General features: G+C 35.8%; 1 protein-coding gene across 7 annotated transcripts in view; it reads right to left on the bottom strand.

Annotated features, from left to right (window-relative positions):
- Nucleotides 1-26,496, bottom strand: part of CDKAL1 (CDKAL1 threonylcarbamoyladenosine tRNA methylthiotransferase) — a 721,370-nt gene that overhangs the window by 465,544 nt on the left and 229,330 nt on the right. For all 7 annotated transcript variants that reach the window (XR_012500987.1, XM_010974252.3, XM_010974251.3 and 4 more), the window contains one exon: nucleotides 10,891-10,994. Coding sequence is in view for 6 of the 7 variants with exons in the window: in XM_010974252.3 (XP_010972554.2) it covers nucleotides 10,891-10,994 (104 nt within the window). In the remaining variant the exon portion in view is untranslated. The remainder of the gene's footprint in view (nucleotides 1-10,890; nucleotides 10,995-26,496) is intronic.

Below are 26,496 nucleotides of genomic sequence, written 5' to 3'. Positions count from 1 at the left end.
ATTCGTTTATATGATCTAGTATGGGTGTACATTAATATTCACAAAAAGAAATAGTCTGAACTGTGCCCAATTCACATTATCCTCCCTAAATTACCTCACATCTGTGAACAATCCATCTTTCTCTCATTACCAATCAAGGACATTGGCTGACTATTCCTTCAAACTCCAAGATCCACAGCCAGATATTAAGAAGGTTTATTCTGAGAACATTCACTACTTTTGGTTAGAAAGGTGAAAGATGAACTTTCCAGTCTGCTGTTATGAGAATCGTAAGGGCATGCATCAGAAGACTTTTTTTGAAAAAAAATAAAGGCTTTTACTGAACATTAATTGTGACATCAAGATAAGTAAGACCCAAGGAGTCATTATCACAGAGATGGTCCAGTGGAGGATATTAATGTTTTAAAAAATCACCTTAATTATACCTGGTAAGCACTATTACAGATGTACGAAGGAAAGATTCTGTGTGACTGAAGAACAAATTCTGAATGGTGAGGGATGAAGACTGAAGGGGAGACTTAAGAGCAGAATATGAAGTGTCATTACTATCATGTCATCCTACCGGCTCTTTCCATCCAGTGTGAGCCAAGGACAAGCAGTGTCAGCATGACCTGGGAGCCTAAGATGCAAATTCTCAGGCCCCACCCAAGACGCACAAGAAACAAATTTGCATGCTAACAAAATCTCCAGGTGATCCATCTGCCCTTTAAAGTATGAGGACCACATCTACAGGCCAGTGTTCTTCCTTAAAAGCAGCCCACACATGAGCATATGAAAGCATGAGGGTATAGGCACTAATACACACAGAATAGACTTAAAAAGAAAAATAAAATGGCAACAGCATTTTGTCTTTTCTGTTCCCCTTCCTCCTCCTTGCCCTCTTATTAGATCATTAAGAAAAGTAACAAGCAACTTTATTCAGTATTCACAAAGTATCACAGATTTAGCATTACATTATCTTGTTTAATATTCATACTGATTATCTAATGAGTATGCTTTACTCCTATTTTTCAGAAGAGAAAACTGAGCCTGAGAGGAAAAACAGCATTCTTAAGGCCACAGAGCTAACAAACTATGGGAACAGAAGTTAACCCTTTCTGTTCTTGTCCACAGTGCCATGGTACTAAGGCTTATCTGAATCACTGCTCTTATCACTCAGTGATACAATGGCTTACTTACTAAATTGCAGATGATAGGTTACAAAGCTAGTGATTCTCAAACTTGTAGGGCTTTTAAATAAACACTCCCAGCCTCACAGAATCATAATCTTTTGAGGTGGGGCCTAGGAATCTGTATTTTAAAACTCCCCCAAAATAATCTGACAAAAGTCCTGGCTGGGAAGAATAGAGCTGGTCCTCACGCTGCATCTCTTACATGGGAAAAATAAGTCCAGATTTTTACTTTATTTCTTCACATAAATGGTACATTTTGTCTCCACCTCCATTCAGTATTTTGATCAAATGACTCAGTGTATTTAATCAAGTAGGTTCTCAAGACAAGTTTCTAGAAATGATCCTCATGACACCTGTAGTATCTGGGTGGCTTGGAGCGACTCATTAGAAACTGCAAATTCCTGGGCCTGTTGCAGATCTACTGAGTAGGGAATCTGGCCAGATATTTGCATTTTCAACACATACCCTGAGGTCCAGAGGTTATTCTCAGAGACAGTAAAGTTTAACAATCACTTCCACAGACAGTTACTATCTCACCATCATTCATAGTCCCTAGCTAAAATTCAACGCATCTAAAAGATTTTTATGGCGGGTAGGATCATTTACTCACTCTTTCCCTTATTCATTCAATTCATTCTTTCATCAGGTGTTTCTCATTCTTCCCCAATCGTATTTTCACTGGTTAAATCCTTACACCCAGGATCTCTCCCTTCTTCTGTTGACAGTTCCAGAAACGAACTAAAGGGCATGGTTTTTAAAATCAGCAATCTAAATCAAACTTTTCTTTCCTATATTACAAATAACAAGAAATATTTTGGAACTCACCAAGAGAAATAAAACACATAACTGAGAGCAACAAATAAAAAGAAATACAGAAATTTATAACCTCTGCTGAGCAGCCAAGGTCCCACTAACATTTTTTTCACGCAGAAAATTGTGCTCACCGTACCTGACATTGTGCAAGTATGTTTACTGCGATTTAATATCCACACAAGCAGGAGAAGAAATTTAATAATTTTTCAGCTGGAATGAATTGACAGCCAGTGTTAGAAAACTGCAGATTCTGCAGAATCAATAAAAGCTGCTGGCATCACAAAGTAGTACTTTTGCCCAGAAAACATCTCACAAAGGTCAGGTTTACAAACCACCAGGTAGCAGTATCGCTTTCACATCTTTCCAGGGCTATTAAAATTCCATTAAACAACCTTCCAAAACTAACTTGCAGCCTTTAAAGTCCACCAAAGTGATCCCAGAGACAGATCAGCCTCAGTTCAAACTCCAAAAGTAAACCCTTGGTTAACTTTTGTCCCCCTGTCACCAAAAATTGTTTGCATAATTCTGTTTAGTGAAAGAAAAAATACCAAAGCAAATATTTATTTGTAACTAGAAACATGGACCTACGTGGATATATTCATTTGGTAAAATGACAGATACCCATTAACTATCAAGAAATGATTCCTCAAAGTAAATGATTTCTCTGCTGCAAATCTTGGAAAGCCACCACCACCACCAAATATCTGGTGTCATAAAATCAAGCCTGTGTTATAAGACACAGTGCTCAACTATGCCTGAAAGGCAGCTAAACTAAGCAGTATCTCTTGCCCACTTCAGAAATATAGCTTTTCCAGGCTGTATTTTCATTATAGGTTCCAAGTCGCATATGGCGTTTCATCGAGCGTAATCAATTCAGGATTAGCCACTCATTCGATATTTAGTGAGCACCTACTAAGCCCATATATGCACTGCCACACATGCCTGACCTGACGCCCCCTTGGCTCAGTCCTCCAGCGACCTGACACACAGATGGAAGGGGCAGGGGCACGTGCTGCTGAGGTTGAAAAGTCAGCCTCTGAGCAGATGCTCGGCAAGAGTCTTCATTAAGTGCTTCCGGTTTCCTCCAAGGGCATACACTTCATTATTTGCTTATTTCATCTCAAAAGCAGATGGATTTGCACTCAATCAAAACAGAATACGGGCACCTTAGGACCTTGAGAGAGAGCAAAAAACTCTTCTGCCTACTCAAACCAAATGCCTGGCTGAAAGAATGGGGTTTCTAGTGGGAAATGAGCAGGCTCTTTCTTCCTCTCCATCAGTGGTCTCCACATTTTAGAAAATCACTTTCCTGAATCAGTGAAAAAAAATTTTTAAATGCACCCCCTCAGATAGATGCTTATTCATTATATTCAGGTACTGTACTAGCACATTATATACAATATGAAACATACACCAAAAAAAATTTTTAAAGGAAGAGGCAATACAAAGAAACACCAATTCTAGTATCTTCTCCCTGCACTCTGATGGGTCGTCTCACAAAATGACCTGGGCTGCGCAAACCCCGCCAGTACAGCAGGATTCCTTTGTGGTACCCGACGGCTGTGGAAGTGGGGCCAGATCACTCCCGAGCCACACATAGTTGGAGTGCATTGTCTTATCCTCCCAATAAATCCTTTCAGAGTGGTGTGCTTTGGGGGACAGGGCTGCAAGTTTTAACAAAGAATGCCAAAACATACAACTCTAAGAAACACAGTATGTGGATTGGACTGTTAAAGAGACGTTGTTGACCCACTAGCTTTCTCAGGACTCCCTACAAGAACACACACAGGAACATTTTCTTTCAAATCTAATGCCCAGTCAGGTTGCTTTTTTTCCTTACAGACAATAAGCTTTCAAGAAGTTCGGAGTCGAAACTGCATATGTGACCATGCCTACTTTCCCATGTTCCAATTCCACACTAAGTCTGGACTTTTCTCCTCTGTTTTCCCGGGGTCTCATTATTTTACCTATTTTTCATACTTTCTTGCATACTTGCAGGGTTGTTTCATGGAACAAAATAAGAGTTTAAAAAAAAATCACCAATAACAGTGGGAGACTGATGACACTCTAGTTTCCCTAAGGATGGATAGAAAAAGGTATTCCCAGAAGCTCCAAATTTTTTGTACTTTGGATTATATGTACCCCAAACTATGAAAACTCAGAGAATTATGAACAGATGTCATTCCATACAGCAGCCTTGGGACCACATCCTTGTTCCCACAGCAAAGATAAGCTTTTTGTTCGGTTATCAGCAAACCTCACCACTGGCCTCCCTATTTTATAAAAAGAAAATTAAAGGCTGATAATCATAATGTATTGTTATCGCTGCTTTTCTAAAGCATGTGTCTATGAGGAGAAACATGAACTGTTTCTAATAAATATTCAATAAATATTTGTTAATAAATGGCAAAATAACAACTATATAGTTCCAACAGTTACTTCAGTTTAAGAGTCACTGTTTGGTTTCTTTCTTTTATAGACCTCTAGCATCACATAAACCTTAAGATTCAGAATGGCAAGTAGATTTCATCTAGAATATTAAGCATAATCAAACAGCAGTGGCTAATAAGAACTCTGAATTGAGAGGGATTCTGCAGAGAAACCCTGGTTGATTGCTAAAATATGCCCAGAGCTAGAAAGGTGGGTGGGGGGAAGTGGGCAGCACAAGGCTGTCAATTTGCTGACACCACCCTGACACATAACGGATGTTTTCAAAATCCAAAGGTATTTAAGCTTAAAGGCTCACTGATTGTTGCCATCTGAAGACTTCTGCATACTTTAATTTTTACTAGTCCAACTGGCTACTCTGTCCTCCTAAACTAGGAGGAGCTCCTCGAAGACAAGGACCATGCCTTTTCCATCCTTTTAATTCTCACACAGCACAGTAAACACTCAGTAAAATGTCAGTTGACCCTTTTGTGATACCTGGAGATAACTAAAATCATTGAGCCTTTTAACTGAAATAAGCACCACTGGATTTTGAAACCAGCCATTAACTAGTAGGGTGATATCAACACATTAACAGCACTGCACTTAACTGCCTCTCCAACCTTCCTACTCAGCTCCATTCTTTAAAACCAACCAGGGTTTCCTCCTAATGGTCCCTCTCAGTAGAGGTTGAGAGGGTCTGTTCATCTAACAGCTTCAACCAAAAAATTATCTAAAACTAGTGGCTCTCAATTCTAGTCCTCAACTCTGGCTTATATGGTAGGATCACCTCTATTTTAGACAAAACAGGGCCCCCAATCCACAGAAATGATGATACAATTGCCAGCCATGGGACATGGACGTAAGTATGGTTTTGGTTTTTCAAATTTCCAACTGACTAAAATGAACAGTCAGGCTGAGAACACTGATCTGTTCTAGATCAACATTCATTGCTAAAAACTACAGCCTTCTCTTGCGAATTTGTGCTGTATATTAGCACATTAGAGATAAAAGGAAGCTGGCAAAACAGTCTTATTTAAGTTAGCTTTCCCCAGAGTTGATCACTGAACACTTTCATCCGTAACTCCTGTTCTAAACACGGTTTCACTGGAACGCAGCCACACCATCCACTCATGCACTGTCTGGGGCTGTTTTCACGCTACAAGGACAAAAGTGGACACTTGCAACAGAGATCTTACAGCCCATGAAGCCTAGAATACTCTACCATCTGGCCCTTTAAGAAAATGCCTGCCAGCTCTGGACCAGTGTATAAAGGAACACACCAGAGAAATACTCATCTGCACCAGCCGGTTCAGCCTGCATCCTAAAGGCTCCGAGAAAAGGCCACAGGAGCGAGGGCTCATTAAACTGGGCCTCACCTCTACTTCAATCACAGCAGTTCTGCTTTTACTTTTCCAATTTCATTTGAAGAAAGAGTTCCTTTATTGCTAAGAAAACTCTGCACACTACTGACTTAGAAACTCAAAGGTCTGAAGAGATAAGAGTCAAGTAACTTATACTCTGGTCTGCCATAGAGAGCCTTAACTAACACTATGAAATCAAAGTGATTAATCTCGGTTTATTTAAATTGAGCATCTGATAAACAGCTATTTAGGCATCCTATCCCTATCAAGTTATATGTATTATGTACATTACATTTATTTCACTCTCTCATTAAAATTCCTTTAAAAGTCACATTTCAATATTATATTTGGGGGTTTTGTAAAAATCAACAGAAGAAAAGGCCATGTGGAGACTATATCTTGAAATTCTGTATCTTACCAGCTAAAGGCATTTCTATTATATTTGTCAATGTCTCTTAGAAAAGGACGTATGAAAATAAACCTTCATATTTACAGCCTCATTATAAACTATATACTTCCTTTTATACACCCATATCAAATTATATAAATCACCCTATTTCCTTATGCTTTGAAAGAGCCACGATTCACCAGTTGGTAAAACTATCTTCCCTCTTTCAAAACACAATACAGCGTTTTATACAGCCTTTATTTTCATGGTCTATTACATACAATCATTTAATGTAACTTGCCTAAAGTTCTTTTTATAAGTTGACAATGTATAACAAAAATGTACATTAACATTATTAATCCTACAGAAGAAACAGATTTCTGAATTTGAACACAGCACAAATGAAAAGATAAAGGAATAAAAGAGACACAAATAAGTGCCATAGAAATTAATAGGACGCAATTATTGGTCTCTTTTTGATCTTAGATGAAAATCAGTATTTGGTAATCACTGCTACAGATGATAAGTCAAATGCGGCTCGATATAAACCATACAATTCAGCTTATACACCAAAATACCAAATATTGTTCATATCCTTTCCTACCTAAAAGGGCAGGAAGCAATGTTTTCCAGCTATGTTGCATAATTAATCTTATACACAACGGACAGTATCTTTCCAAGTCTTGAAATAAAACAGAATCCATTTCTTAAAATCCCAACATTAATCCTAAAATCACGAAGCATCAAGAAATTTCCTCCTTGCTCTGAATATTTCATCTTAATTTATTTACCTTTCCATCACTGGTTTATGCCAGTTATCTTGGGGGGGGGGGTTCAGATTTATGAGGAAGAAAAAAAAGAACCAACAGAGAAATGAGATCTAGAAAAGCACACAAGAGCTATAAAAACAGCTCATCCATCATCTCTACATTTTGATTCCAGAGACAGCAGTGAAAGGTGTTGTTTCCACACCACTCACCCAGCACACTTAAATAGGTTTGCTCCATCACTTATACAACTGAAACTGATTGATTAGCTGCTAGAGAAAAATCAATACAAATATCCTAGACAACACTAGCTTGTAAATTCATTCTGGCCCCAACAAAGTCCTGGTCATTGCTTAACATGTTTTTCTAGGTATCTAAAATGTAACCATGTCAAACCCCAGCCCCCAGAGACTACTATGCCAAGGAATTTTTAAAACCTAAAGCTCGGCACAGGTAAGGAGGGGAGGGGGACGCTTCCCAACGGTCTGTTAGGACAACGAGATGATACCCAGAAGTTAACCTGGTAAATCCTACACTCATACGTGGAACTGCCCACAAAAATGATACAACACACTGAGAAGGTAAAAATAGTCAATGAAAATGTCAAGGGGACTAGGTTGAGTGACAGAAAAAGAGAAAAAAAGCCAAGAAACAATGAAATATAAACTAAATACCATTCAAAAATTAATGAGCTCCCTTTCCCACTTTTGGGCAGCTAAATGTATAATCAGCATGTTAATACTTTAGAAAACCACTTACCATTCAGAATGATTTCATGATTATTCAAGAAACTCTGCTGAATGCTCCCTTGCCTTTGGGTTAGCCCTACTCTCTTCATTCTTTAGACTTCTAAGAAATAAATGTTTATGAATAGAAAACATTTCATAAATATGCTATTCAGAAAGAAACCGTGATCTTACTGTACAGTCTGTCACATGACCGGTAACCAGGGTTCTAATCTCCATACCACAACTGGTGTAGAGTTTTTAAAAATCATTTTGTATTTGTGACACACAGTCATTTAAACATTTTTTAAAAAGAAAGGGAGGAAATGCAGTTTTTCAGGACGGGAAATTTTACGTGCACTGACAAGAGTGGCTTTAAACATAGCACAAAAATTTACTGGCATCTTTAGACTTTTCATCTGAGAGTAACTTTTCAAAACCATAACGTTTATTATTGATTATAAGACAACTTAACAATAGTATCATGCAGAATTTAAGGGGTTGTGAAGTAAAAATAATCCTAATATCTGATCTATTAAAGAACTAAATAGGCAAAAGTCACAGAAATAAGAAAATGAGTTATTTCTTCTATGATATTTACCTTCATAATTATTCTTCACAATTTTAAAACTCAACTATAGGAATTCTATAAGACCATTATGATCTCAGTGTCTTCTGCAGAAAAAAAAAAAGATAACGCTGCTAACTCAAGTCTTTAAAATGCGAACTTACAGACAGCTATTTTCTACAGTGGGAAGAAAACGTAAGGTCATCCTTAGCAGTTCTCAAATTAAGAAAATAAAAGGTAATTGTCATCCTAAGTAGCTTCTATTGATAGAGACATTTTTCATAAAACATATTTTATAAGCAAAATTAAATCTGTCATTCGACTCTGGTCATTAATGTCTGTTACAGATGTTCCAATATTCTCACTCAAAATTAGACTTCTTGGATTTATTTTAAATTCCTTCAGTTCAAGTAACATGTCTTCTTCCTCATAATAAGGACCCAGCCAGTTACTTCCTGTAAGTTATCTCAAATTCTAACAACCAGCAACACTAAATATTATAGCAATGAGAAAACCATGGCTTGTTAAGGTCAAGTATCTTGGTCAGATCATGTGGCTGGTATGTAGCAGAGCAGTGTTTCAAATTCAGACTCTTCTAGGCAAAGAGCATCAAATACTCATGACTTAACATTTTCCAAAACACACTGGCTTACCTAGAAAGTTAGGACCTTAATATTTCAGTAATACTACCACAAATCAATCTAATGAGCTCCCAAGTCCAAAAACTAGCTTTCCATTTCAACTCTAATACACAGATAACAAGACAATAGAAAACTTTACATTGCAGTCCATGATTGGGAATAGCAAAGGAGATTGTCTGTCTGTCTGTCGCTCTGTCTATCTATTTATCTATCTACTGCTGCTGCTGAAAGTAATACCAAATAAATCTCTTCTAATACTTCCTCTGCTAACCTCTTATATATGCTTTGAATCACCCCCTTTAACCGGCTAACCCACTTGGACATGACAGTATTATCTAACAACTAAACGCAGACCAAAGTAACACACTGTACCTTGGATGCTCAGAGGGCATTTTTAAGATAAATCAGACAGCTAAGGTAGATATCTTAGGAATAATTCTGTAATCAGTTCATAGCAACTATATTTATTCCTTTCTTCTTAAATCACGCACAATACACAATATACAAATGTAAATACTAAGTCATGAAGCAATCACATCAAGTAGTTAAACACAGGTTACAGGTGAGGATAGATCTGAGGGAACCAAGAGAATATTTTTACTTCCTACACAGTAATTTAAGAGTTTCATATTTTTCAAAAAAAATTTCAGAGTAAAATGAGTACAATTTTAAACAACTGCACTTAGAAATACATAATGTTGAAAAAGTGTCTCAAAGAAACTAATTTGTATGTCTTCCAATTTGCAGAGTTTGGTGGCTAGATTATGTAGGTTTAGTATCTCCATTATCCAACAAATATTTGGAAAAAAACACACAGCAATTCAGCATGCCAGCAAAGGCATCACTTTTCAAATAAAGTAAGGTTCTGTGCAAATTCATGCCTTTTCTGAAAAATCCTTAAAGCAGTGATGTTGTAGAAAAGACAACCAGATAGACTTTTCCTCAGATTAGACAATTACCTGGCTCTGAAACAGAACAATTACAAGATTCAATGAGTTTCCATTTATTTGTCTTTCAATACAAGTTGAATGTGAACAGAGGAGGGGACTGTGTTAAGAATATTAAAGTAGAAAGTAATTGTTGAGATGTGTTAAATTAATCAAGGGCATTTTTCTCTGTTATAAAGAACACTTCAAATTCATGTTGATAAAAGCTTTAGACTAAATGTGTGTGGAACTCCTAATTTCTGAGATTTAGAGTGTGAAGTACTGAAAGAAACACTCCAAGTTACTTGCTAAAAGGAAAAGTACTTTGCCAATAATTATTAACACACAAGATTATGAAACAATAGGTTATCTCATGTTGGTTATGAAAACACACCAATGTTATATACACATATTATAAACAAAGACAAAAGAGGAAGTTTATGATTATGTGTCAACACAACTATGACTCATATTAAAGATTAAGTCTCACTATACACTAAGAGATACCTAGATAATCACATTTTCCAGCAGAAGTAGCTGGCAACCCACACAAAGAATTATTCCCATGAGGACTCAACCAGCACCACTCTTTCCTGGTCCAACAGTCCTGTGGATGAGGGGGTTATCTCTACTGGGTCATAGCAAAAACCACCTTCTCTTCCCTAGACTCCCAGAAACCCCTAGTAGCTCTATTTTCTAAATGGTCCAAAAACTATCAAAGAAAGGTATAGAAATCTTGGGAAGTATTTCACTCAGTCTACAAACGTCTTCACACACACCAGAAGGTCATGGATTTCTGGGTGTTTTTATTTATTTATTTATTTAGGTCTTTTTTCCATGAAGTGTAAAGATAGGTGATAAAGTTCAAAATATGTCACTTACCTTAAAGTCACAAGAAAATGGAGCAGTGCTGAAAGAAGTTATGTGAATACTATAACCAGATTGATTGAATCTGGTAACAACCATTAGATAAGCTGGAATAAATATATGTAAACTCTTCAGAAAGCTAAGGAAGCATGAGAAAGTGAAAGTGAAGTGTTTCTTAGAAGTTACAGTTTATTAAGGAGACTAAATCACACAGAATCCTAGGAACTCTTACCTTGAAAAGACTGCTTGGCTCTATCAACTAGTTCATCAATTAGATAACTGGCCAAATTTCCTCTGGCGTGTTTAGTTTTGCAGTAGGTACAAGCATTGAGACACCTGTTCAAATGATCGAAATATATAAAGTTATATTTTTAAAGACAGTGCACACTTAACATGGGGAAAAAATATCCAAAACATACCCCTAAAATGCTGTTTTGGTATCATTTGCCAGTTTATATAAGAGATATTTTTTAAATGATTATCTACGAAACTTCATACTTAATTTATTTCCACCAAGCACAGAAAGTTGCAATTTGCAATTCTTTTAAGTTTCAACTATTCAAGAAAGATTGTACAAATCACATAATATTATTGTTAAATGTACACATTAATATGGAACAAAGATAATAAATGCACAATAATTATTAAAGGTCCACACTTTTTAAAACCACTGACATTTCTTTGGCTATCATAAAACTAAAATTCTATTATTACTTATACATACTGTATTATTCAGAAATGAAAAGCTTTTCATTCAACTTTTAACTAATGATACAAGAATAAATAGGCAATATAGAAAACACATCCTTAGAAATCTTCAGATAATATTTTTCACTCTTTAAAATCAGAAAAAAAAATTAAAACATATTCAATGAATGCTCGTTGGGGTTATATTAGTCAAAGTAAAGAAGCAGAACGATAATATTAGTTTAAAAAAAACTAAAAAGTAGAATTATTTCCCAACAGACTTTAGATATGATAAAGAATCATCTTTTAAAAACTAAAATGTTGGTTCTACTTTTATAATTTTAAAATACAGTTTCAATAAACTTTCTTATTTAAAAAAAATTATACACAATAAAATATTCCTATGCCAAAAACATAAGGCTCAGTAACATTGAACAAAACAAAGAGTAACTTCACATGAGTGATTCAATTGCTATAATAGTAAGGTTTTAAAAGACAATCATTATACAAATGCTTTCAAATTTCAAACTGAGGAAAATCAAACTTTTAATAATTGTAACTGGCTAGTGTGTAATTTTGTTAATATATAACTTTAAAATGCATATAAATCATTGTACTCAGGAGGCAACTATGCAGTGTTTAATTTCTAATTATTTTTGCATGGAACTCTTAAGTAAAATAACACATACATTTTGATTTTTAACTGTTTAACTAAATACAACCTTAAACAGCTAACATCCCTTTCTTCCTAAACCATTTACATAAAAACACACACAAACACACACATGTACAAACTGTGCCGTCTCTCTTATGAACAGAAGTTCTAGTCTCCCAGTTGTTGTATGCCTTCTCTTTTCAATCCTCATCCATTCCAGAACAATGGGGAAAAGAAAACTGGGTTTTTTTGGCTGCTTCTTGAGAGAGTAACTTACTTTTCTTTAGCCCTGACTGAGCACCAAAACACTGAGATGTTTTGCATACATTACCTCATTTAACTCTTCTAGAGTTGGGTATTACTATCTCCATCTTACAAAGAATCTGCTTCCAAAAAGTCAGATAATACAGTTGATTTCACAGAAATAAAAAGGAGCATAAGATACTACCATGAACAACTACACAACAACAAATTGGACAACTTAGCAGAAATAAATTCCTTAAAACACACAACCTACCAAGACTAAATCATGATCTCATTTACAATAGCATAAAAAAACAACAAAATACCAAGGACTAAATTCAACCAAGAAAGTGAAAGATCTGTATACTGAAAAGTTTAAGATACCGATGAAAGAAATTAAAAAACAAAACAAAACACACAAATAAGTGGAAAGGCATCCTGTGTTCATGGACTGAATACTTAATATTGTTAAAATGTTGATACTACCCAGAGCTACCTAAGATTCAATGCAATCTTATCAAGATTCTAATGACATTTTTTACAGAAATAGGAAAAAAAATCCTAAAATTCATTTAGAAACTAAAAAGACACCAAACAGCCAAAGCAATCCTGAGAAAGAACAAAGTTGGAGGCTTCACAATTCCCCACTTCAAACCATATTACAAAACTATAGTAATCAAAACAGTATGGTGCTGGTGTAAAAACAGGCAAATAGATCAATGTAAGAGAATTGAGAGCCCTCAGTAATCCCTTGTATACTCAGTCAACTAATATCTGACAAAGGAACCAAGAATACTCAATGGAGAAAAGATAGTCTACTCAATAAATGGTGCTGGGATAACTGGATATTCACATGCAAAAGAATGAAAATAGATCGCTAACTTACATCACTGACAAAAATTAATTCAAAATGAATTAAAGATTTAAATTTGAGATCAGAAACCATAAAACTCCTAGAAGAAAACACAGGGGAAAAGCTCCTTGACATTGTTCTTGGCAATTATTTTTTGCATGTGACACTTTTAAAGCACAAATAACAGACGTAAAAATAAACAAGCTGGACTATATCAAACTAAAAAGCTTCTGCACAGTAAAAGAAAGAATCAACAAAATGAAAAGGTAAGCAACAGAATGGGAGAAAATATTTACAAACCACATGTCTGATTCATAATAAGTGATTCATAGTATTTGATTAGTATTCCATAATAAGGGATTCATAACATCTGACAACAGGTCAATATGCAAAATATATAAAGACCCCATACAGCTCAATAGCAAATAATAAAAACCCAATGTTAAGATGGCTAATGAATATGAATAGACATTTTTCCAAAGAAAATATTCAAATGCACAAGAAAAGATACTCAACATCACTAATCATCAAGAAAATGCACATCAAAACCAAAATGAGATCACCTCACACCTGTTAGGAAGGCTATTATCAAAAAGACAAGAGTCAAAAAGAGCTGGCAAGGATGTAGATAAAAAGGAACCCTTGTAAGCACTATTGGTGGGAATGGAAACATACAGCCACCATGAAAAAAAAGTATACAGGTTCCTCAAAAATTAAAAACATAACTATCATATGATCCAGCAATTCCATTTCTGGGTATATATACAAAGGAGATGAAATCATTGTCTCAAAGAGGTGGCTGCAACCTCATTTTCATTGCAGCATTATTTTCAATAGCAACACATGGAAACAACCTAAGTATTCTTCAACAAATGAATGGATGAAGAAAATGTGATACATTTATACAATGTGATATTCAGCCATTAAAAAGGACAACCCTTTCACTTGAGACAACATAGATGAATCTTGAGGGCATTATGCTAACTGAAATAAGTTAGCCAGAGAAAGAAAACTACCATGTGATCTCACTCATTTGTGGAATCTAAAAACAAACAAACAAAAATTGAGAAAAAAAAAACAAACTTCATACAAACAAGTAACAGATTGGTGGTTGCCAGAGGGGGAATCTGGGGCAAGGGGGTGGAAGAAAAGGGTGAACAAGTCTAAAGGTACAAACAACTCATTATAAAATAAATGAATTCTGGAGATGTAACGTACAGCAAGGCAACTATAGTTACCAGCGCAGTTTTGAGATCTGAAAGACGCTAAGAAAACATAACTGAAAAGTTCTCCTCACAAGAAAATAATCTGATTATGTACAATGAGGGATATTAACTAAACTTACTGTGCTAAACATTTTCACAGTATATACATACATCAAATAATTATGCAAATAACTATGTTGTACATCTTAAACTTATACAAAGTTCTGTATCAATGATATCTCAGTAAAACTGTGTGTGTTTGGGGGTTGGGAGGAATCAGGTAAGTAACTTGTTTAAGACATGTAACAGCTGAAATTCAAATCTAGGTCTGCCAAATCTCAAATTCCCTGCTATTTCCACACCAAGTTGCCTCCCCAGAATTAATGTGTATCAGATATCCTAGCTACAGACAAGTGCAGATGAGATGCAGTAACAAGAGAGGCGATCACCCAACATGAGCTCTAGAGTGATGCAGCACATCTATTCAAAGACATGGCCAGAAGGCACCATCCTGTGGATGGAAACATTATAAAATGTGTTTCTCTCTTTCATTCTTTGGAAATCTAAGGCTAGGCTTCTTGGCCAGCCACCGGCCCAAATGAGTTACTTCACCCTTGTTTTCAAGTTCTGTTTCTCATCCAACTGCTGCTCTGTGGCAGAATGTGTCCCCTTGTTTGTCTTGGCGTGTTTTTAACATCCTACTGCTCGGAGTCTCCAAGCTGACAGCTCTCTGTGCCCTCCTGCTCAGCGGCTCGAGGATCCACTGGACACAGCGGGCCCCCACCTGATTCATTCACCTGCGATTCCCCCCATGACTGCCATGCACTCCAGTGAAATCACCACCCTTCCCGGGAAGCTGCTCTCTATCCCAATACCACTCAGGTCTCCTGACCCGTTTCTCTTATTCCTCCTGTCCCAACAGAGCTCCACAAATTAAGTGGATAATCTTAATAAAAGCTACTACTGTTTCTAACTTGGGCTATTTCTTAGAAGTAACTTTCTTAGGGGACACCAGCCTACAGAAGGGGAAGGAAAGCAGACTGGAAACGTGTACTTCAAATATTTGTAACATAAATGAATTCACACACAGAAAATACATAGAACACTGCCTGCATCTACCAAGTGACTGGTAAGTATTGGCCAACGGTGGTTTAACGTGACTGTTCTAAACAATTCTGTGAGGAAGTAATCCTGCACTGTCATCGTCCAGGTGTACCTAACTTTATGGAACAGATGTGTTGCTGATACACTGACTTAAATCAACTGTGGAAACCAAATCATATTTTCCTACTGGCTCAGTTAATAAAGGTGGAAATGTAGCCCCCACGGGAAGTCACTAACGAAAGAATACTCCAAAGTTTAAATAAAACAAGGTGATATTCGGAAACATTTATAATACTCAAAATAAGCCAGTAAGTATAAATATTACATTAAAAATTCAAACTATTCTTCACTAAACTGCTCCCTTGGGGCTAATCAGAGTTGCTGATGTGATATATTTCTGAAGTTCTAAATTGTTTATTGTATAATATGGGTTCATCCTTATCTGCAGTTACCAAAATAATATTTTATATTATTTCAATAAACTGAAAATTTCTACACAGTGCATTTTTAAGCATAACAGCACTAATTCAAGCAATAAATCTGCTATGTCTTACAGTGAAAAATGAGAGAGATTTCTTATAATACACAGGAAAAATAAGCAACACAAAATCAGAAAAGAAAGAAAAAGCTTTTGATGCTATTTGGTTTAAAAACAATTTTCTGAATAACCAGGAGTTGTGATACCGATCATTTTGACATGACATGTCTCCAACAAAATAAAGGGATTCATCATAGAAACCTCTATTAGTTTCAGTTATCTGTAAACAATTAAATAATTGTCTAAGAATAAGAACACTGAGCCAGTTTCTTCAACTGTCAGAAAACAAAAGATCTTTGAGGGCTGACTGCTGAAAGCCAAAACCAAGAAGAGATGGTTGCTGAAGTGCAAGGAGGATGCAAACTCCTGAACAGACAGCCTGTTGTGATGGAAGGGTACAGCCAGACACCACACCTACTCATCTCTGCACAGGTTGTTATCTGGCCCCAGGCCAAGAAATAACTAAAAAAAAACCTCAAAAGGAGAGACAGACTAGGCATTTAATTTTAGCAGTATTACTCTGAAATCTTAAAAAGCATCTGTGGTAGAATGTTTTTAAACTACAGAAACTAAACAAATGGAATCACTGTGAATTTCCACAAATTAAAGTATTTTAAAGGGTTCAAATGCATGACAACATGTCAACTGGATACCTGAACCACATAAAGCAAAGGAAAATAAAAAATTTTAATAAATTATGTTTTTCCTTCTAAAGTGCATCTTTAGATACCACAAGTCTGGGAATAATTTAAGAATCAGAGTTACACATTTAAAAATTCTGATACCTTATTTTATTGGGCAGGGGAAGTTCATGAGACTCAGGATTCTGCTCCTCCCTACTTAGGGTCAAAGACTAAAATTTTAAATATGCAAAAACCATTGTGGACTCCAACATTAACACTTCAAACTAACATATTCTGTGCCACTCACATAATTTAATCCTTATTTATTTTTAATCAGTTGAATTAAAACTGATTATATTTAAAGCTTTGAGAAAAAGTATAATCTTTACATTATATTTCTTATAAAGTGTAATCATTCTCAAAGCTTTAATTTTTATAAAATAAGCCCTTCATAGAACAAAACTTCGGAAGAAAATCCCACTGTAGCCCAACTATATTCTTCCATATGGAAGCATCAGGAAGCAAAGAAAAAACAAAAACTCAACAAACAAACGGTTCACACACTGTAGGCTGTGACAGACTTGACTGTTAAATATAGCCTATTGTGAGCCCTCATTATAATTTTTAAATTATTTAAAAGTATTTCCAGGAAAATTACAAACTTTTTGATCTTTTAAACAAATACAAAACATATTCTTATCAGTAAAATCTGGTTGGATCTTCAAATGATAATTCCAGTTTTTCAAGATCACAAAGCAAAGGAAAAGTAACACACCTGAGAAACTAGCAGAATATAACATTGAACAGCTTCCGGTGGCTGGGACTCCTCCCCTGTAAAACGAGATCTCTCCACCTGAGTTACTGCCTCAATCTCCAACTGGAAAATCTCATCCTAATAGGTACTGCCTCTGCCTTTAACTGTGCCCTTTCTGGAATTCTTTTCCTTCTTTTCCTTCTTGGTTGTTTGGCAAACCCAGCTGCTAACATTTCTTCTGTTTGTACTAAATTCAAAAAAATTGCAGCTACTTTTCCCCCTTATCCTATCCCCATTAGCTGCTGGGCTACACCCTTTGCTTCAAAAAGTTGTGTCAACATATTTAAACTCTGTACCCTTGTATCTCATGCCCTTTACAAAGAGATATCCTTATTATCACCACCCATCAATCTCTGTGAAAATCATCACCACCTTTAAAATCACCTGGGGGAAGGGGGAGTTGCTAATAATAGTAAAAGATGGTTGCTGAATGCTTGCCAGACAGTAAACCATACATTTTATATTAACTGTTCCATTTATCCTCACAACAATATTGATATACGTATCATTATCTCTAACTTTGACACAGGAAATTGAGGCTGAAAGGGATTTAAAAACTTGCCCAAAGTTACGTAGATGGCCAAGTCAAAGATGTACTCAATCTCATCTGAAATTCTTTATCACTGATTGTACACTACTTCTCTTAAGATACAATAACTTACTCTAGGTAAGAATACATGATTGTTGGGGAGAATTATGGGAAGATGGAAGAGTGGGAAGCTGCAGGATTCTGGCACCCCACCTAGACAACTGCATTGGCATCACCTGTCTGGTGTAACTGTTGTGGAACTCTGGAGTCAGCTGAAGGCTAGCAACTTCCAGGAGAAGATCTGAATGGTAAACTGCCCAACAACAATGGAATAAACATGGGACATTTTCCAGAAAGACCATATTTCAGAACACAAATTAAACTCTAGAGATTTTAAAAGATAAATATCATACAAAGCATCTTCTCTGACCACAAGAGAATGAAGTCAGAAATAAGTAACAAAAAGAAAATGGAAAATTCACAAAATTGTGGAAGTTAAACAACACACTTTTAAATAACCTATGAATCAAAGAAGAAATCACAAAAGAAATTGGAAAATATTTAGGGGTGAGTGAAAACAAACACCACACACCAAAACTTAAGGGATGCAGACAAAGCAGTACTATGGGGAAATTTCAGAGCTAGCTGTAAACACTTAAATTAAAAAAGAAGAAAGATCTCATCAATACCCAACTTTACAATGTAAGTAAACAGAAAAAGAAGAATAAAATCAAAGCTGGCAGAGGAAGGAAATAAAGATTTGAGAAGAGATAAACAAATAGAGAATAGAAAAACAACAGAGAAAAAAATCAACAATACCAACAGTTGGTTCTTCAAAAAGATCAATAAAATTGACAAAGCTTTAGCTAGATGGACTAAGAAAAAAATGAAAGGAGACTTTAATTAGTATAATCAGAAATAAAGCTGGGACAGTACTACGAATTCTAAAGAAATAAAAAGAATTGTAAGACAGTGCTATGAGCAATTGTTTACCAGCAAATTTTATTACCTAGTTGAAGTGGACAAACTCCTGGAAACAAACAAACAAACAAAACACCCAGACTAAATTACAAAGAAATAGAAAATCTGAATACATCTTTACTAGTTACAGAGCTTGATTTGGTAATCAAAAAATTTCCCAACAAAGAAAAGCCCTGAACCTAATTACTTCACTGGTGAATTCTATCAAACATTTAGAGAAGAATTAATACCAATCCCTCTCAAAAGTTTCCAAAAACTGAAGAGGAGGGAACATTTACTAATTCATTATCTGAGGGCAAAACTACCTTGATACTCAACCTAGACAAAGACATTGCAAGAAAAGGAAACCAGAGACCAATATCCCTTAGGAATATGGATGCAAAAATCCTCAACAAACAAAATTCTAGCAAACAAAATTCAGCAGCATATTAAAAGAATATACACCATGACCAACTGGGATTTGTTCCTGGAATGCAAGGGTGGTTCAACATATGTAAACTGATCAATGTAATATAACATATCAACAGAATGAAAGAAAAAAAAATGATCTGAATTGATGCAGAAAAAGTATTTGACAAAATTCAACATCTTTTCATGATAAAAACAATCAACAAACTAGAAGTAAACTCTCTCAATATAATAAAAGACATAAATGAAAGACTCACAATGAACACTGTATGCAATGATAAACACTTGAAGCTTTCCCTCTAAGATCAGAAACAAGGCAAGGATGACAACTTTCACCTCTTCAAGTCAACATAATATTTGAAGCTCTGGCCTGATAATTAGGCAATAAAAGAAAGAGCAAAAAAATTAGGAAAAAAAGTAAAATTATCTCTTTGCAGATGATTCTGTTTATACTAGCATCAAAATGAATAAAATACTTAGGAATTAACTTAACCAAAGCATTGTGAGAGACTTACACAATGAAAACTACAAAACATTGCTGAAAAAACTGAAGACAACTGGGAACACACCCCATGTTCACAGATTGGAAGACATACTATTATCAAAATGTCAATACTACCAATAGTGATCTACTGATTCAATGGAATTCCTTTCAAAATTCCAGTAACATTTTTGTGCAGCAATAGAAAAACCTATCCTAAAATTCATATGGAATCTCAAGGGACCCCAAACTGCAAAAACAATCTTGAAAAAGAACAAAATAAAGAAACGAACAAACAAAAAAACTGGAGGACGCATACCTTCTGATTTCAAAACTTTCTATAAGGCTACATTAAAACAATGTGATACTGACATAAACACAGACATATAAACAAGTGGAATAAAATAAAGAGCCCCCAAATAAGTCCTCATATATATGGTCAAATGATTTTGACAAGGTACAAAAAACGTTCAATGAAATGAGGACAGTCTTTTCAACAAACGATGCTGGGAAAATTGGTTATCCATATGCAAAGAATGAAGTTGGATTCTTACCTACCACCCTCTGCAAAAACTAACTCAAAATGGATCAAGGATCTACATGTAAGACCCAAAACAATAAAACTCTTAGGAAAAAACAAAGGACAAAAGATTCACAAGACTGGATTTGGCAATGGCCTTTTGGATATGACACCAAAGGCACAGACAACATAAGAAAACATAGACAACAACTTCAGAAAAAGTTTTTAATTTTTTGCCTCAAAAGGCACTATCAACAGAGTAAAAAAAAGGCAAACCACAGAACTGGAGATAACATTTGTCAATTATACACCTGATAAGGGATAATACCTAGAATATATAAAGAACTCCAAAACTCAACAACAACAAAACAAACAATCCAATTCAAAAATAAGCAGAGGACATGAACAGACATTTCTGCAAAGAAGATACACAAATGGCCAATAAGCACATGAAAAGATACACAACACCACTAATCATTAGGGAAATAAAAGTCAAAACTCCAATGAGATACCACTTCACACCAATTAGGAGGGCTACTATCAAAAAAAAAAAAAAAAAAAAAGAACAAGTGTTGGAGAACATGATCTGGAATCCTTGTGTAGTACTGGTAGGAATGTAAAACGGTACCCCAAATAGTATGACCTTTCCTCAGAAAATTGAAAGTATAATTACCATAAGATCCAGCAATTCCACTTCTAGATCTATGCCCAAAAGAATTGAAAGCAGGGTCTCGAAGTAATATTTGTATACTCATATTCATGCCAACAGCAGAATTATTTACAATAGCTAAAATATGGAATCAACTCAAGTGTCCACCGTTGGATGACTGAATAAGCAAAATCAATGGAATATTATTCAGCCTTTATAAGGAAGGACATACTGCAATACATGGAAAATGATTAAACTTTGAGGACTTTATGCTAAATGAAATAGGCCAGTCACAAAAAGACACTCATGATTCCACTTATCTGAAGTACTTGGAGTAGTCAAATTCATAGAGACAGAAAGTAAAATGGTTGATGCCAGGGGTTGGGGAGAGGGGAGAATGAGGAGTTACTGCTTAAGGGGTATACAGTTTATGTTTTACAAGATGAAAAGACTTAAGGGGATGGATGCTGGTGATGGTTGCACAACAATGTGAATGTTAATACCACAGAACTACACTTAAAAATGGTTAAGATGGCAAAAAGGTTCAGTTTCATGTTCCTTGCATTTTACAATTTTTTAAAAAGTGGAAAAAAATACATGATTATTTGTGGGCTTAATACTCAGTAGATTACAGTTTACTTTAAAAATAGGCATATCTTACTTATTTTACTATTTCATCTGTACCTAATACAGTACCTTGCAGACTATTAGAATATCAGCAAATGCTCAAAGTTATTGGTGATTTCATAATGAACCAAACCAGATGTCAAGTCAATGCTTTGTTACAGAGCCAGGAGCAGTGCTAAGCAGAAAAGGGGGCTGGCAATTATAATTCTATCTGCTTAGAAACAAATCCAGTCAGATACAACGAAGCAGGGAAAGGGAAGCCAGGAATGGAGAGGGACAGGGCGGTAACAAGGATCTTGCGAGGCAAAAGGATCTGCACTCTTGTCTTCAAGGTCAGGCAGCTGGGAACAGGAAACTAATGCTTGGAGACTAAAACTCTAAGTCCAGGGACCCCACACAGGATGTAAACACAATGCAGTGTGTACACCATACCAAACAGACTATCCAACAAGGGAAATCAAAGGGCCAAAGTATCCATCAAAGAACCAATGAGTTCATTTATCCATTTTCGATGTAACTGTACATTTTCCATCAGTAGTTCCCAGACCTTAAGAGGTCACAGAGAAATAAATTAAAAATACACACACTTAAGGCCACCAAATAGGGTGCCAACTTTTTATCTTGCCAAGTAAAGACATGTTTTTTAAAAAGTTAAACTGCTCTATGGTGTCATTATTTTATATATTTTTTAAAAATAGCCTATTTTAAAACCCGAAAAGAAGGAATGTCATGTTGAAGGATCACACGTAGCACCAGGAAGAACTCACCATATTTTCCTTGCATTTCTTATTCCACCAGGGCCCAGCAAAAATCTATCAAGGCCCACTGAAACTACTGTTGCAAAATAATTCCATAACATCTGCCTAAGTTGCCTTACATTTCTACGATAATCTTTAGAATTGAAGATGTACAGGTAAAAACAGCAGGAAAGTGGCTTTAACTGAATTTTGGCCTAAAAAAGGAAACATGCCAAATGACACAAACATAGAAGAAACATAATTAATAAGTAACAGTAATAAGCCAGTTGGATTTTCAACAGGGTTCTATTTGTAGCTAGTGGTTTACTCCCTGGGGGACGAAGCGCCACACCCATAACAGTAACAACTGTTTTCTGAATGTGTTTACCAAAATAGCACGATGGAAGATGATGAAATTCTGACAGCCATAAAGCACATATTTTTCCAAGAATTTTCTTTTATTCCACCTACATTGTTATTTTTAGTTTTATAAAACAATGACAGCAGTACAAAAATTAAGGCTAAGCTATTATCTCATATACCTTTCAAAGACAGCAGTGGAAACAGCTGCAGCCCGCAAATAATACTTGCTAGTGAAGCAAAAATACCTGATTGGCCGGTAGAACTGGAGAATAAATACAAAGTGACTGCTGCAGATTTGGATTAATTTATGCACATCCCAGTGGCAAAAGAAACAGGAGCTCTGATGGCAACTATTTATATCCTACCATATAGGAGACTTTATTTACACAGTCTGTGTATAAATCACATATATATTATATATTATATTTATGTTTACATATATATATAAATATAATTCTGCCTTTTAAATATTAATTCTGCCATGTTAGACATATTCCTAAAATACTATAAGGTCAAGAAAGCCGTAACAAATACCCTTTTAAAACTAATATAATCATGTAGATGTATATTTGTATATAAAGCACAAACATACAATCACACACACACACACACACACACACACACACACACACTTCCACTCCTAAATATTCACTGCATCTTGGGAGTTTGTGATTTGGGTTTGATTTTTTTTTTTTTCTTTTTAGGCATAGATACCTGGCCCCCTTTCCAACCTTACTGAATCAAAACCTGCAAGAATGACATGTGCCCTGCAGAACCAAGGCACATGTATTTGTAAAAAGCAGTACTATTTTTATATGCCTGAGTGGAAGCCAAATTCACTGGAAGATAATATTAGAAATAGCAATTGACTTCCTGTCAATTAAACTAAGGAAAACTGAAGCTTCACTTCCAAGTATTCTAAAGGAGAACATATGGGAAGTGATCACTAGCAAAGATTTATTTAAGGGTTAATCTCCTCAAAGTGTGACTAACCACACACTAAATATACCAAACAAAACAAAACAAAAAACCCCTGAATAATGGACCTCAAAGTGTATTAAAAAGTAAAGGGGTCTCAGCAGCGAGGAGAGCGATTGACTTTGCTTCCTCTGTGGCTCTGGAAGCTGACGTCTGCCGGGGTGAAATCTCGCAGGAAACACTGGGAGAAACTAATTCTATAACATATAACAGGTACCACATTTTGGCGCCTGGGATAAAAGGTATTGTTCTAAAATGGGTCAAAACATCCTGGGAAAATTTTTTAGAAGTCTTATATCTCAACTGTCTGGAAATTAGAAAGCTAAATTCAGATAATTTTCTAACCTGTGTAGGAAAATTAATTGTTTGGGTCAAATAATGGAGTGAGTAATTACATAATGAAGAGAAAGGAGGTGTTTTAAACCAAAATTGAAAAGTAATGCCTAAGCAATTACCCACCATTTTAATTTCAACAAAATCCTCCAAATTTGAGAGCTACAATTCTAATCAGCACTATAAAAATCTACTAAGTAAAATCCACCTGCCTAACTCTCCCTTTTTAAGACCACTACCTAAATAAAGCAGGGCCAAGACAAAACTCCGCATATCAGAGATAAAAGGAGACAACTAGCAGGCCCTTAATGTGCATAAGGCCACTGGCCATGAAGCCACCACCCAAGCCTGAGAAGACAGCTTTTCCCACTCAGGCTGCAGGTGCACAATGGTTTAGTGGACAGCAATCTGTAGCATTCTCTTTCATTCATACTACATCTCTTTCTTTGACTGATAGTCAGAACCCCCTATTGATTCAGTAACAGCTCTTTTTCTTTCTTTTTTGGGACAAGGGAAAGGAGTGATAAAAGTTACCCTCATTAAATATAGAATTTAATCCTTTCAAAGAACCATGCTGTTTTCAGAAAAATTAGGATGGAAGGGAAAAAAAAATCTACCTCAAATGGGGGAAATATTTCAATTTAAGAACTCAGATGGGAGCACTAAATAAGAATGTTTGAGAGATAAGTCTTGTATCTGTTGAGAACTTCCTTCCCAAGAGATGGTGATATGCATGGGGTGTATAAGCCTGAAGAAGCCACCCTTTGACAGAGGCGAAAGTGAATTAAAAGAAATCTCTGACTCCCCAGTAGGGCTAGTCATATAGGCATACACTAAGGTATGTAATGTTTTGTTTGAAAGAATCAACCAATGCAATATGATAAGATCGTTTATCCAAATATTGTAGATCAGATCAGGTACCTGAGTGTCCACAACTCCCAAAGAGTACAAAACAAATGACAGGAAATGCTATTTATTAGTATTTCCCAGAGCAGATTCCTTACCTACCCTTAAATGTTCATTTTGCCGGCTTTCAACAGATTCTACTGGAAAATTCTTTCTTGTATTTCCAAATATCTCCTGTTCTATTTAACTTTTCTTTTCTAGGTTAAATAGGGAAAATCGATTCATTAAAAATTTATCAAGATAAAAATCATCCTAATTTGGCTCAGTAATTCCATTTCCAGGGGCTCTTATAGGTTGCTGATGAGAGTGCAAACTGGTCTAACTTTTCTGAAGGCAAACCTGCTAATAAGTGTTAACGGCCTCACAGTTTCCCCCAATAACTCTATTTCTAATCTAATAAGCATTTTATTTTAAAATTGTTCAACTTGCATACATTTTATAAAGAAACAGTCTTTCAAGTACAGATTCTTAAAAATAAAACACTCGCTGGCATAAAAATAAATAGTAAGCCAATAGTTAATGCAAAGCTTACGTGTGCAAGGCCCTATTGTAAGCACTTGACATGTATTAAATCACTCTGAATCCTTACAGCAACCTGGTGAGGTCCATGTTTTTATTGTCCTTCTTTTACATATGAAGAAACTGAGGCAAAACGAGGCTAGGGAACTTATTACAGGCCACTAATGCGTGGTGAGGCTGGAATTTGAAACCAAGAAGCCCTGGGTCAAGCAACTTCAGTGTAGAAAGTCAAAACTGGCTAGACTGAGACGCATGATGCCACTGATGTCCTGACATCCATGACCAAATATTATATCCTAAGGCATCTAAACTCCACCATTATAAAATAAAAATATTAAAAGCGACTAAAATATACATAACACACGGTAAACTCGCAAATAAACGTATTCACATTTTTGGATCTCTTAATTGCTGAGAAAATAAACAATTTTTTTTTGTCCCTTAAAGAAAGTAGCTTGTTAGCTACAAAAACGTTAACCTAGAGCAGCTGTAGACCTTGTTAAGTCACTACTCATCAGATGCATACAGATGGAATATTTACAACAGGAACAAGATCATCTATTTCTTTTCAGCTGTAAAGCCATTCAATTTGCTACAGAATAGCTGCAGTTTAAGCTGAGTTTCTAGATATGATTACCTTAGCGGTGCTGCCTTTTTCTTTTCAAGAGGAAATATTTTTATAATATGCAAATTTATTACATTAGTCCTAAGCTAGTGATTGAAATTCAGCAAATCAAACAGCCTTTGAAACACAATCATCAGTTTGGTTGACTTCAAGGCTTTTCTGTTCCCACTGCCATTTCTTGAGGGCACCTGCAAACTAATGACAGTTATTCAACCAGTTCACCACCAAATAATGCAGGTGTGGCCTATCCAAGGGAGATAGACCCTCACAGGATGAAAAGGGGCCAGAGTAGAAACCCATGGAGTCTCTTTTCAACACTCAGGAGAAGGAGGGAGAGGAAGAGAGTTCATTCAAAGGACACAAAACACTGTCCCCCAGTCTCCTTTGTGAGGCAGCCCTAGTGCAGGTTGTTAGAAGCTGTTTTTTACAGAAGAAAACTGAAGCTGAAAAGGGTTTACAG

The sequence above is a fragment of the Camelus bactrianus genome, chromosome 20 (genome assembly GCF_048773025.1).
Source record: "Camelus bactrianus isolate YW-2024 breed Bactrian camel chromosome 20, ASM4877302v1, whole genome shotgun sequence".
Classification (NCBI taxonomy): domain Eukaryota; kingdom Metazoa; phylum Chordata; class Mammalia; order Artiodactyla; family Camelidae; genus Camelus; species Camelus bactrianus.
The sequence above is the reverse complement of the archived record's forward strand: the minus strand, read 5'-3'. Positions and strand labels throughout refer to the sequence as shown.